Genomic DNA, 12,821 nt, shown 5'->3' with positions numbered 1-12,821 from the left:
CGATAGTCCAAAGTCCTCAACGTAGTACGTTTTCTTTGTTCTCCAATGATACTCCCTGCCATATCTGTTATTGTACATTCCTCCACAGTCTTGTATGATTGAGTTGACAGATAAAAGGACGTGAATTTAAAGTTGGTAGCGATACCAATTCGTATCATCTCACAGTGATCTTACAGAATTACAGGTAATAAGGTCACGTGCTGTTACAGCGAGGGCTGGCCCGTGCGGTATGTTGATAAGGCAGCATACCGTAGTCGCCGAACTGTTTCATCCACGATTCTTCTCAGCATTAGCATCTGCTGGTGCTCTCTAGCTCTAGTTGAGCTATCATACTATATCAACATGTCTTTTCACTCTCGACGAGCATTAATCGGGACGTTCACTCTGAAAGAAGCCACCTGGTTGATGATCGCCTTGTTTACGGGACTAGCCGTCGCCACAGTATCTCAGGCCCACCAGGTCCCCATTCTACAACCCCATATCCCTCAAAGAGAGAACCACAACTTGGGGCATGGGGAATATGAGTTTGTAAATATACTCAGTTCTTGATTTTGGATGAATATTTTCCTTACAATTTGTCTAGTCTCTCCGTCATATATATCACCGTGGTACATCTAAAGATCCAGATCTCCATCTGAGACTCGATGTCACGCCAGAGACTCGTTTACAGGTCCTTTCTGAGGACACAGGCTTGCCAGAGCCTGTAGAAGCAGGCAATGAGCCTCTCATCTCGAGGTCTAGGTTTTTAACTATACATAGGCTGGCGGACCGTCGTCCGTCAGCGATCGAAAGCTACCGTGTCAGATCGTCTGAAGCCACTTTTACTTTGCCATGGGTTATGGATGAAATTGCTGGACCAGATGTCACTAACAAAGAAACCATTATTACCTTCGCGAAAATGACCGCGAATGACTATATTCAGGAGCCAGGTACCGGTGACTGGAACCAGATCAGTGGACGCTTCAACTGGTCTGCAAGTTTCGGATGGCTGGGAGACGGATTACGAGGTCATATCTATGCAGATAAAACTAACAGCACTATTGTCGTCTCATTGAAAGGCACATCTCCTGCCTTGTTTGATGGAGCGGAAACTACGACAAACGATAAATTAAATGATAACCTATACTTTAGTTGCTGTTGTGGTCAGGGCGGCTCCTACCTTTGGCGGCAAGTATGCGACTGCTCTACATCCGTCTATACAGCCAACGAGACTTGCATAACCAAGGAACTTCACAACAAAGATAGGTATTATGAATCTGCTATTGATTTATATACCAACGTCACCCAGGTCTATCCCAACGCAAATGTGTGGCTAACGGGGCATTCTCTTGGTGGAGCAATGAGTGCACTTTTGGGACTTACATTTGGCCTTCCGACGGTAGCATTTCAAGCTATACCCGACGCATTACCTGCAGCAAGACTCGATTTGCCCACTCCTCCTGGATATAACGGTATGTTGCCTCAGTCGCGAAAGAACACTGGTATCTTTCATATTGGTCACACTGCAGACCCCATATATATGGGAGCATGCAATGGTGTTGGCTCTACCTGCACTTGGGCCGGATATGCGTTTGAGTCTGCGTGCCATGTTGGCGAAATGTGCGTTTATGACACAGTCGGGGATAAAGGTTGGAGAATGAGTATTAGCAGCCATCGAATCAACACTGTCATCCCTGATGTTTTGGAGGCGTATGACGAGGTCCCCTCATGCGCACCGGAAGAGGAGTGTTATGACTGTCAACTGTGGAAATTCTTCAAGAGCAACGGCTCGGAAATAAGTACTAGTAGCCCGGCCATCACGTCCACATCAACGTCAGCTACTACCAGAACTTCAACATGCGAAACACCAGGCTGGTGGGGATGCTTGGATACAACGACCACGATGGCTAGTACCTCCTTTACGAGTGTAACGACAACTGCTACATCTACCTGCAAAACTCCAGGATGGTTTGGATGCAAAGATCCTATTACAACAACGACTACTCGAACCTCAATATCGTGGAGTACGCAAACGTCGACGCCAAATAACTCGACAGATACTTGCCTGGACCCCTGTTGGTTTGGTTGTCGTGATCCGACTGGATCAAGGCCGGCGGTTTCTGGTCCTACCACTACTTCTGCTAGGCATGCAATTACTCCCGCTCCGAATTTGTAACTTTATTTGACCGTGCGTTTGTATCTTTTGGATTTTTGGATACCACCCATCCGTTGTCTCTCTATATAATGCATGTTGGATTTTGGTCCTGGATTCAGCAATAATGGCCATCACCACAGTCATTACACCGCATATGAGTTCATGTAGTTATAATCTGACCAGTAGATGAGTATGAAAAGACTACTGCCAAGCAAAAACATTCGTGTTACTCAGGTAAGATCGCATCTGAGCCACTCTCGGCAACTTTTGTCTCAGGCTTCCAGCAGACAAGCACACGCAATACGAAGTCAGTGCTAACGCAATGGATTTATTTACTTATTTGAGTAAAGGTATGCTGACCATCTGGGAGATCCTGGACTCGGTTCGCGTCGTTTTCGCTCCGAGACTGTGTTTGTCTGATTCAGCATACTTAGGTGATGAGTTAATAGGGCGTTTTGACGGTTAACCCTAACAGTACAACCCTGCCATCCAGGGATACCGAAGCTTCTGGAGCTATGTGTGTGGTAATCATGCAATCAATGTATGTTGAGGATATGAATATATTGGACTGTATTTATATATGATCTCCTCTTATCAGAAAACCATGATTGACCATTTCCTGTCCTGTGCCAATTGCCGGCCTAAAAACAACCGGATATCCCGAAAAGACCGGATAAACGCTAATAACGTGCATATAAAGTGATATAAAAATGCGATTGAATTGCCATGAGAAAAGTGCCAATTGGCAAACGAATAATAGCTCACCGAGGCTTCGTCCCCAATGGTAATGGAGGTGGAGACAGTGATTCACTACCACCATCACCACCATTCAGAGGTGTCGACTTCAAACTAGGCTTCTTAGCAGGAGGAGGTGGCGGCGGCGGCTTCCTCTTATTCAAAACTTCTATGTCAATATTCGAGCTTTGTCTGTTCAGATTTGGATGCGGTGGTGGTGGTGGAGGCGGAGGTTGCGGTGCTCCCTGCGACGCTCGGAGCGTAGGTTGTGGTTCGAAATATGAGCCAATCCGCTCTGTAATTCGGTGCTTCTTGTTGAATTCTGTTAATTTCTGTTTGCCTACTTCAATGTGCTCATTACTGCGTTGTCGGAAGTTATTTGTTGATGGTGGGGGTAGCGGTGCGGCGCTGCGAGTGGTGTATGTGGAAGTAGGGGTGTTGTCGAAGCCTCGTTGGGAGACAGGTCGCTCAACTGGACTATAGGGACTTTGTGGAGTTTGTGAGCCTGGTGTCGACATCTTTGCGAAACGGGTTTGGAGTTCATTGACTTGAGTGTTCATGACCCCTCGAGTTGTGACGGACTGATCGCTGTCTCTTCGGCCGATTCCAAGAGCAGGAACAGAGATACCGGCTTGTTCTAAACATGCCATTGATCCCTGGTTCATCTGTATCGAGTGGTCTGCTTCGGAGTACGGCGGCGGTGGAGGTGATGGGGATGTAGTATTGCGAGCAGGTAGGCGAGGGGGAAGGGTCGGTTGCGGTCGAGGTTGTGAAGCCGAAGTAGGAGGTCGGTTTATGGGAAACTCTGTACGGCGAACAGGAGGCGGAGGGAGATTTGTTGTGTCAATTCCAGTCCGATTTGCGCGGTATGGAAGAGGCGGAGGCGCTGGTCCGGTGCCATCCTCTTCTAGCTGTTCGGGTTCGTATACAATTGCATCTGGTGATAATGTCCACCCAAGACCACTTGGAGCAGTTCTAGTCGTAGAGGCGGCTACTGCTGACGAACGAGAATCTCCGCGTCTTGGTGGTGGTCCGAAAGATGCTGGATCTTTGAGCGAGGCTAGAGGTTGTGAGACATGTTCGGTTCCGTCGTCTTTGCTGTTATCTTTGCCCTTTCCCATCCAACCTGCCTGTGATATCGTCAGAAAACCCATAAATGCTGTATAAAAGTTGTTATCAACATACCACTTGATTAATGCCTTTAAAATCACCTCTCCAACTTTCCTTGCTACCATCTTTGCCCTTGGGATGCCACCCATTGTTCATCACCCCGCGGAGGCCGCTCATGATGTACAATTAATGGCCGACGACTTCGAGGACTGGTCGCTTTCGTATATCTGATTTATTCACAAAAGACTGTATATGACCGCGTTGTAGTTCGAGAAATTTACCGCAACGAACAATGTTCATTCCACCTCTTGAGGTGTCGCTGATATCAGATCACTTACAAGCAGCGCTGACCTTGGGCCCGACCGCAGCCGGGGTCACGTGGGGATATTTCGTCATTAGGGTTAGGGTTGAAATATCCTTCTGCAAAGGAAGGCCACTAGCCCTAGAATAGATTAGCGCAATTAGGGCTTGGATGAGATAACGATAAGGGGAAGTCATCTTCTAACCCTAACTGCCCCTCGAAGCTTCCTCTCTCACGGTCCATCTACCTCAGTCTGCATTTTCCGAGAACGAATCAAAGCACATGCCCTCAAAATTAAATAAATAGAGATCTAGTCCCTGTCGAAGATCATCACAAGTCTACACATAACATAATACAAGCCTTTTAATCCTACTCTACTCTTTCAATCTTCCCTCCTCTTCACTTTTAACTTCTAATCAAATTACCTCCTCACAATCTGGACCAGCTTCTATCATTTCCTTGGCCATAGTTCCGAGCTGCTCAACGGGTCAATGCAATCCGCGATAGGCTGCTAGTTATGGTGATCGATCATCCGGCGACGGAGGCTATGAACCGGCTTTTCTCGCGCAGCCGATGACCAAATTTGAAGAGAAGCCAAGGGATAGGTAGAAGTGCCAGAGACAGAAAGGCAAACACGCTTCCAGCCCAGTGCACGCCCAGTTTCTCATACATCTGAATGGTGAACAACGGGAACACTGCTCCGAGAAGGTATCGAAAGGATCCATTGGCAGCGAGAGCTGGTTCAGAGTAAGTACTAAAATTTGTATACTTCAGGTCAAAGACTTTAGAAAGAAGAGAACTCACCAGATGCAGCAGCAGCTGTTCCGTATGACTCAACAAGGTAGGTAATTGAGGACAACTTTAACAGGACAAGGTCCGGTCAGCAATGTTTGATTTTCATAATGGCATGAGCCAGAAGAAAGGATACCTACAAAAAGGACAAAAGCACCAAGACCAAATGGAATTCCGCTAGCTACAGCTGCTGCCCAATGGCCTCCTGGGTGGGCGGCCCATGCGTACCTGAATGGCAAGTGGAATAAAGATTAGTTTTGCAACAAAGTCCTAGTTTGACAGTAGATTTTCGTTTTTCGTGGAAGTGGGATATGAAACGAACCAAAATAGCCCAATGGGCACGAAAATACTTCCAGCCATACCAGCATACAGTCGGTGTTCTGGGGCTGGGTGGCCATTAGGTGCGTTCCGCACAGCACGATCGTAAAGCGTCCTCTCAATCACCATGTACATAACAACGGCTAGGAAATATCCAATGACCACGCTGATAAAAGCAAGACCAACCTCTCTGTTGGTGAAACGGTAGTCTAGTTCATAGACATAAGTGGCACTTGCAAAGTAGCTGAAGATCACTGCATACGCGTATCCCGTGTACAGAGTAATGGACAATGCAATCGCCTCGGTGGTGAGTATTCTCATTGAACGGGAGACTGCAGCGTTGAGTGTTGAGAAGGCCAGCTTCACTGTGCCAAAGTGACCGGAATATTTTCTGTCATGTTCGATTCGAGTGTCGGAGGTCTCTTTCATGAATAGGATAACGATACAGGTGGGTGCTCCAATCAGGGCTATCACCCACTGCGTCCATCTCCAATCGCCGTGGTATTTGTGCATAACATATGCCCCTACCAATGGGCCCAGCGAAGGCCCTAAAAAAGGACCGCAAATGAAGAGAAGCCTTGCCAGGTTTCCAGCTTTTCCCACTCCCCAAACATCAAGAATTGTTCCTGCACCAATAGCAATTCCAGCCGATCCTAGGAATCCACAGAAAAACCGGCAGATCAAATGTGCGGCGAAATTTTGTGCCGCTCCAGCACCCCCTGCAAAAGCAATTATACTTGACGAGGTTACCAGGTACAGCCAGCGACGACCGATAAACTCTGACAACGGCGCCAGGATCATTGGGCCGAAGGCTAGCCCCAGCATATATAGGGTTCCTGAGAGGATCGCTGCGGTTTGACTGATGTTGAACTCGGCCATGAGCGCAGAGGTGGCAGGGACCGTAACGGAGGAGGAAAATGTGCTGTAGTAGACAATGAATTGGTTAGTAGATGTGGCTATAATGGTATGCCCTTTTTTTTTTTTTTTTTTGCCTTATTTATAACCTACATCAAAAAGGCTAGGAAGCAGGGGATCGCGGTATGATAGATTTTCAGGCCAAAACTCCAGTTGATAGCATTTATGGCCTTACGGGGCTCGTTGCGGCCACTCACCGTACCCACAATCGATCCCGAATAGCTCTTTATTTCATTGAAATCTCCATTCATTTCGATGTCAGACATGATGAAAGGTATTGATGTTCACTTGAATCGAAGAGGGTGTAACACAGCACGTAAGTTAGTATGATTTGAGGTGCAAATCAATGATTGCTACAAGTTGAATCAGCGGGGAGGATTGAGAATTATATACATTATATAGGTATATATACATTTTTACCTTCTCCTGTTGTTATTTGTATAGATGGTTGCTGGATTGTGCCTGGCCATCTTGTTGTATAGTACACTATACCGGACCCATCGGCGCCGATATAGCCGGTAGGGCCAGTGTCAGTCTGATTCAAATGTTCAAAACCATTGCGGACTACTCGGTCCCGAGACACCCGGGGGACTTCTACAACTAACTACCGTTTACTATTACCTAGCACTACCATGAGCCCTCGAGTCCTTTTCAAAGTTTGCACACTATTTACCTAGGTCGATAGTGTCGTGACTAAGCATGATGCTCAGAGGGCAGAAGATGACAACTACCTCTTCCGAGAAGGAGGTGCCGCATCCCTCCGTGCAAAGTCGCAAGTTTGCGACACGATCTTGTCGAGGCTGCCATCAGCGCAAGATCCGTTGTGACCGTGCAGTGCCTTGCACTAACTGTTCAAGATGTGGTATTATCTGCGTGTATCCGACAAAGGAGTCGGATATGGCACGGAAAGCCCCTACTCTCCAAAGCATAGCTAACCGGCTGGAACGACTGGAGGATTTGCTATCACGTCTTGTCGAGGATGGTCAAATCACTACAGTTGCAGCCGGTGGCCGTAGGCGCGAGTCCCAGACACAAGTTCCATTCCATTCTGGTGCAAATGTCAATAGAACTGAAGCTGCAAATCAACATCCATCCAACCAAGACCCGGGCGCTTCAACATGGGAGTTGCTATTGAATGAGGAAGAGGTCGTCCAGTATGCAAATAAGTCACTACCGGGGAATGTTAGTGTTTTTTTGCCCCCTTCCTTCATTCCGGTTCTTCTTCACACTATTATGGTACGGTCAAGCTAAGATGATGCATCAACCAGGAGGAACGAGTCCGAAATCCACCATCAACTGCCTCGGGAACAACCTTTTCGCATATTCAGAAGAGTACAAAGGCTCACCATACACCCCATGCACAGTCAAATGCTTCTTCTTTGTCTTCAAATTTTTTCGACGCGCTGGATTTCTACCCTGACACCCAGCTAGCTCTTCGGTTATGGAATGTATATGTCAAGTCGGTCGACCCGGTCCTCAAAATTTTGCATATACCAACTGTTCAATCTATATTTGTTGAAACTATTTTGGATCCCAAATCTGCACAGTCTTCCATAGTGGCGTTGACATACGCCATCTATTTTGCCGCCGTCACGGCCCTCTGTCATGATGATAGTGAACCCATGGCCCTGCCCTCCGAGAAACACGAGCTCTTGAAACGTTACAAGAAATCCTTAGACCAGCTTCTCATGGCCACAGAACTTATGAATCGACCTGAGTTGGTGTCATTACAGGCCCTCGCAATATACGCTGTGAGTACCAATACTGGCTCTAGAAATTACTTATCCCACTCGGTAGGCCTATCTAACTGACCACGTGTTTTAGACTTGTCTACGCGTCCATGAAGTTGGCCGAAGTGTTTGGGTTCTTAATGGGCTAGCGATCCGACTTGCTCAATCAATTGGCCTGCATCGAGACGGTGCCTCCCTGCAACTGAGTCCATTTGATACGGAAATACGTCTTCGTCTCTGGTGGCATTTATGCGTGCTCGATTCCCGTGCCCCAGAGGATCAAGGATTCCAACCTACCGTTGATGTTATAAACCGCGGGTTACGACTTCCCCTAAATGTGAACGACAATCAAATCTATCCAGGCATGACGCGTCTTCCAGTGGAATCGCACGGTTGGACAGAAATGTCTTTCTTTTTGATCCAAACAGAATCCTGCCGGCTACTACATCCGATTCTTAACATACAATATCAATATTCGACCAATGCTTTTCTAGGCATTAGAGAAAAAAGAAACCTTATAGACGAGCATGGCCGATCTTTAATGGCTAAATATGGTATGCTACCTGGCGATGCAGCAGCAGCATCCACAGATCTATTACACATCGCAATTCAACATACCGCTACTGCCCATAAAAAAATGCAATTTGTTCTACAATTACGAGAGGAAGTCAGTATGCAAAAGCAAAAAGGCGCCCAAGGTGATTCAATCTCCGACGTGGAAAAACGGTCTTTTAAGTTGGCCTGTGAAGCGTTAGAATGCAGTCGCGTGCTATTGAGAGAGGGCATTGCTTCTAGATCTGGATTGCAATGGTTTTTCAAAATGTACACGCAATGGTACGCTCTCGCCTACGTTCTGCGCTGTCTCTGTGGCAGTCCTCAGGGACCCGAGACCGAACGTGCCTGGACATTGGTTGAGGAGCTTTTCCCCCTCGGAATGAGTCTTGATGATGAATATTGGCACGGTAGCATTTGGTCATATCTCAATCTACTCCGTTCTCAAGCTTCGTCGTTAAGACAGTATGACCAACGGCCGTCAACCGGAGGAAATGAACATTCTATTTCCTCCCACACTCTTCCTCCAGATGTCAAAATTCCTCCTTCCACCGACACTCCAGAAACAACACCAACAGGAGCAGCGCATGGCACATCCGGCTTTTCAGAGCTAGACCAAGAGTTAATTACTGATTCCAATCAGACGTTTTTCTCATCTCTAGATTTGTCAATGCCAGAGTTCCCATTTTTGCCCGATTGGAATGCCATCATTAATGGGTGTCTAATCAATGATATTCCTGAAATCGATACATATTCATGTGGCGATTACCCTGCTGACATCGCATAGCTTTGAAGTATTGTCACTAGTGTATAGATGAGCTGTATAGGTTAATCTTGTCACTCCTATCAAAAACATTGAATTGACATATCACCCCTTGGATTTATACGTGTCACTTGTGTATGGGTATGTGTATGTGTAAAGAGATGATTTAGCCCTATGGCTACAGCACTGGTTAAGTATCGGTGAACAAATGGTGTCTCTTAAGGGTTTCTCTTCCTATCGATTTAGATGCCGAATTTCATATCAGACTAACTCTGAACGATGGCACCTGCCCAGGTAAAGGGTAAAACATCTGCCGTGGAAATTGGACTAGGTACTAATTTCCCACGTGACCATTCAAATATCAATGGGCATATCAGGCCTCAGCCTATAACTCGGATCTCAATCATCAATGGAGAGCTTCTGAGCCAATCAGAAGCCACAGAATGTGCTTCTTCTAACACTTCCATGTTACTGTAAGGAACGACATTGCATAACCTTTGGGCCGTTCTGTTCTATCCCCTCCCTTGCACAGATCGACTCAACATGTCGCAATGGCGAGTCACAGAGGAGCACCCACTCCGGGAAGTCGGTGGGCTTGATCATGAACGGTGCGCCGCCCTACACAACCTCATCGTTGAGCGGGGGTGGACAACAAGCGGCCGCAGCCTGGGAGATCTAGACACACGGACATGGTGGGAGTGCTACGGCGGAGATGCGGCGCTGTTAGACTCGCCGCACGCCGCGAAATTGAGTCCTTCGGTGGTTGCGTTCCTCAAAACGGCCTGGCATGGCTACGCATCTACGGCCCAACCACCCCATTCATTCTTCAGATACCTCGCTGGCCTTTGCTCGCCCGATGATCTTTGGGATAACGTCATGTACGATGAAGAGGAGGACGATTCGAACAAGAAGCGCTACGTGACACTCTACATGGCCAACTGGGCACTAGGCGCCAGTCATCCACTGGGCCTTGTCTTTGATCAGCAGACATTCACCGCCATGCAGCATATCTCTATCCACGACACGGACATCACAATGAATGGCCGGCAAACCTGGTTACCCCTTGAGATCATCCTTGAATGCTTCCTTGACATGATAGACCAGGGTAAAGCACTCGCGGTGGACTCGCTCTACGATGGCAACCAAGAGAGAACAGATCCTTGGATTATGCCCTCCTATACTGTCTCCGACGTGGACCAGACTCTCGAAGCTTTCAATCGGCTAGCACATGCGGTTGAAATTCGTATGCCTAGAGCTCCTGGTAATGAAAACCACCATGTTAGTGATGAGATCGAGCCAAGTGCACTCTCCCCAAATACCTTCGCGAGCCAGTTCCTGCTGCGGGCTCGGGAAATACGTTTTAGCCAGATCGCGCCTGGCCTTTGCATGGCCCGCCAGCAGCCATTCTCTTCAGTCGATACAGAAGAAGGAAAACTGAAGCCTATACTGCTATTCGAAAGCAGCTTGAATGCCTGTCAAGATACAGAACGAACCCCATGGGGAGAAGAAGTCCCTATATCACCATTCCCACGACATTTCCAAGCTGTGTCCAATTATCCGGCCGGTTTGTATCTAACGGAGACGGATCCAGATGGTATACACCCGTTTGAAGACGGGTGCAAGCTTATTCTGCCATACGCTATTGGAGGCAATGGCTGGGCCCGGACAAGCGATGCCGCAGTATTCGGCGAAAGGGTTCGCTCTAGAGGGCCAACCGCGAGTCCAGGAGCACGCAGCACGCAGCTATACCAACAGGGTTTCAACCATTTCATTGGAAATCACGATGTTCAGTTGAAGCATGTGCTGTCGCGCTGGGCAGAAATGGTAGAGAAAGGAAAATGGGCAGTTGACCTTGACGGTGTAGCCGGGGGGATACAGAAATGGAGGGAGGCTGATACAGAAGATCATTGGCAAGAATATTGTTTACCGATATCTTGGTAAATTCATTTCCTTTTGGAGAGAATAAACAAGCTTGACAAACACAAATATGTCGAAAATGGTAATCATTGCCCTAACTGTTCCTATCACTCCGTACATAGTGGATCAGGCCAATAGCCCTGATTAGGCAATAATTTAGCCCTTAAAGTTTATCCCTGATGTCAGATGGGAAATATTCTTAAAAAAAAACTAATATGTCTGTCTTATGATTTCAGAAGTTCACCCTTCATTGCTAAGCAGTGTATATTTCTTTCAACGCCACTAATCAAGTAAAACTTTGAAGACCGCCTGTCATCAACCCAATACATCATATCATGTACAAAAAAAAAACATTATCTTAAGTCAGGACTTGACACGAAAAATATAGACGAGAATCTCAAGATGTGCGTATAGACAGCACCAGCTATGCGCTGAATGGGCCACTTTACGAGAACGAATAGCATTCACACAACCGAGCAACTATCCATGATAGCTACTGACAGTAGACCCCCCAACCCTTCAACCCGGAAGCCAACCAGACAGTGATTTACACCGGCATTTGACCTGTTATCTAGGACAGCAGCAGAAGTTTTACTGCTTTGTCTCCATAACAAAGTCACCCGACTCCGCATTGCCATTGGATGCCTTCCGCTGCTTGGACACGGTCATCTCGAGCACGTACCCAGCCGCCGCGGCAGCACACATGACAACCTCGAGTCCAATCAACAGTCCCAACAATACAAACCCGGCGCGCGACTCGGAACAGATACGCGAGAAGTTGGCCGGTGCAGTTATTGAGTCGTTGCTGCTGAGGCTGCCGGCGGATTTCCATTTGCAGGTCCAGCTGTGGATTGTTTCACTGACGGTGAAGCCGTCGGGGTAGGAGGCTGAGGGGAGGTAGATGGAGAATGCTACGCCGACGATGGCGGTGAGGAGGCCTGTGGCACCGACGGCGGAGGAAAGGTGGTTGAGGAGGCGGAGGCGAGGACGGGGCTGTATTCGTACAGTCAGCTACGAAGTTCTATCTTGGAGGAGAGGAGAGGGGGGAGGGGGAGGGGGCACGAACCGAAGGAAACACAGCAACACCAATATACACAATCGCCTGAAACAAAATGACCGCACCACAGGCCAACAGAGCGTTCGTCTGACGAACGTCCAGATTCAGAGGCCAAAGCGGTAGGAACATACTCGAGTAACCCTTGGTCTCGTTGTAGTAGTGCAGAGGCGCGCCTTCGGCACCCACGACACCGGCTGATGCGCCCAGAAGCATGAGGGCTATGCCGATGCGAGTTTGGTGCAGCAGGCGTGCGCGAGAGAGGTACGTTGCTTCCTGGTCATCGGCGGCACTGGTGATTGTCACCGTGAAGGAGGATACGGAAGACATTTTTGTTTCGTTTTTGTCGTGGAAGTTTTAGTATAGAGAGAGGCGAGACCCGAAAAGCAGAGAACGTAAATATCAATTATAATGTAAAAGAATGAAACGATATAGAGTCAAAGAATATACCAGTTTGCTAACCAGAGCAAACCCTCTCTTGACTTGCAAGGGACCACGAA

The 12,821-nt window shown here is 47.7% G+C and overlaps 6 protein-coding genes across 6 annotated transcripts; 3 read left to right on the top strand and 3 right to left on the bottom strand.

The window, feature by feature from the left end:
* Positions 1-342: 342 nt before the first annotated feature.
* EYB26_006158 (uncharacterized protein) lies at positions 343-2,155 on the top strand (the record flags this gene model as incomplete). The annotated part of the gene is made up of 2 exons (XM_054265434.1): positions 343-528; positions 584-2,155. 2 exons carry the CDS (start codon positions 343-345, stop codon positions 2,153-2,155), a joined length of 1,758 nt encoding a protein of 585 aa, XP_054121409.1.
* Positions 2,156-2,895: 740 nt separating this feature from the next.
* EYB26_006157 (uncharacterized protein) lies at positions 2,896-4,156 on the bottom strand (the record flags this gene model as incomplete). The annotated part of the gene is made up of 2 exons (XM_054265433.1): positions 2,896-3,999; positions 4,055-4,156. 2 exons carry the CDS (start codon positions 4,154-4,156, stop codon positions 2,896-2,898), a joined length of 1,206 nt encoding a protein of 401 aa, XP_054121408.1.
* Positions 4,157-4,808: 652 nt separating this feature from the next.
* On the bottom strand, positions 4,809-6,571 carry EYB26_006156 (uncharacterized protein; the record flags this gene model as incomplete). The annotated part of the gene is made up of 5 exons (XM_054265432.1): positions 4,809-5,017; positions 5,085-5,139; positions 5,213-5,300; positions 5,395-6,312; positions 6,399-6,571. 5 exons carry the CDS (start codon positions 6,569-6,571, stop codon positions 4,809-4,811), a joined length of 1,443 nt encoding a protein of 480 aa, XP_054121407.1.
* Positions 6,572-7,007: 436 nt separating this feature from the next.
* Positions 7,008-9,374, top strand: EYB26_006155 (uncharacterized protein; the record flags this gene model as incomplete). Its single annotated transcript, XM_054265431.1, has 3 exons — positions 7,008-7,487; positions 7,574-8,056; positions 8,130-9,374. The coding sequence occupies 3 exons, from the start codon at positions 7,008-7,010 to the stop codon at positions 9,372-9,374; spliced, it is 2,208 nt and encodes a 735-aa protein (XP_054121406.1).
* Positions 9,375-9,893: 519 nt separating this feature from the next.
* Positions 9,894-11,291, top strand: EYB26_006154 (uncharacterized protein; the record flags this gene model as incomplete). Its single annotated transcript, XM_054265430.1, has 1 exon — positions 9,894-11,291. The coding sequence occupies one exon, from the start codon at positions 9,894-9,896 to the stop codon at positions 11,289-11,291; it is 1,398 nt and encodes a 465-aa protein (XP_054121405.1).
* Positions 11,292-11,858: 567 nt separating this feature from the next.
* EYB26_006153 (uncharacterized protein) lies at positions 11,859-12,651 on the bottom strand (the record flags this gene model as incomplete). The annotated part of the gene is made up of 2 exons (XM_054265429.1): positions 11,859-12,260; positions 12,334-12,651. The coding sequence occupies 2 exons, from the start codon at positions 12,649-12,651 to the stop codon at positions 11,859-11,861; spliced, it is 720 nt and encodes a 239-aa protein (XP_054121404.1).
* Between the last annotated feature and the right edge of the window lie 170 nt (positions 12,652-12,821).

This window comes from Talaromyces marneffei, chromosome 4, assembly GCF_009556855.1.
Source record: "Talaromyces marneffei chromosome 4, complete sequence".
Classification (NCBI taxonomy): domain Eukaryota; kingdom Fungi; phylum Ascomycota; class Eurotiomycetes; order Eurotiales; family Trichocomaceae; genus Talaromyces; species Talaromyces marneffei.
This window is presented reverse-complemented; position numbering and strand designations above follow the sequence as displayed.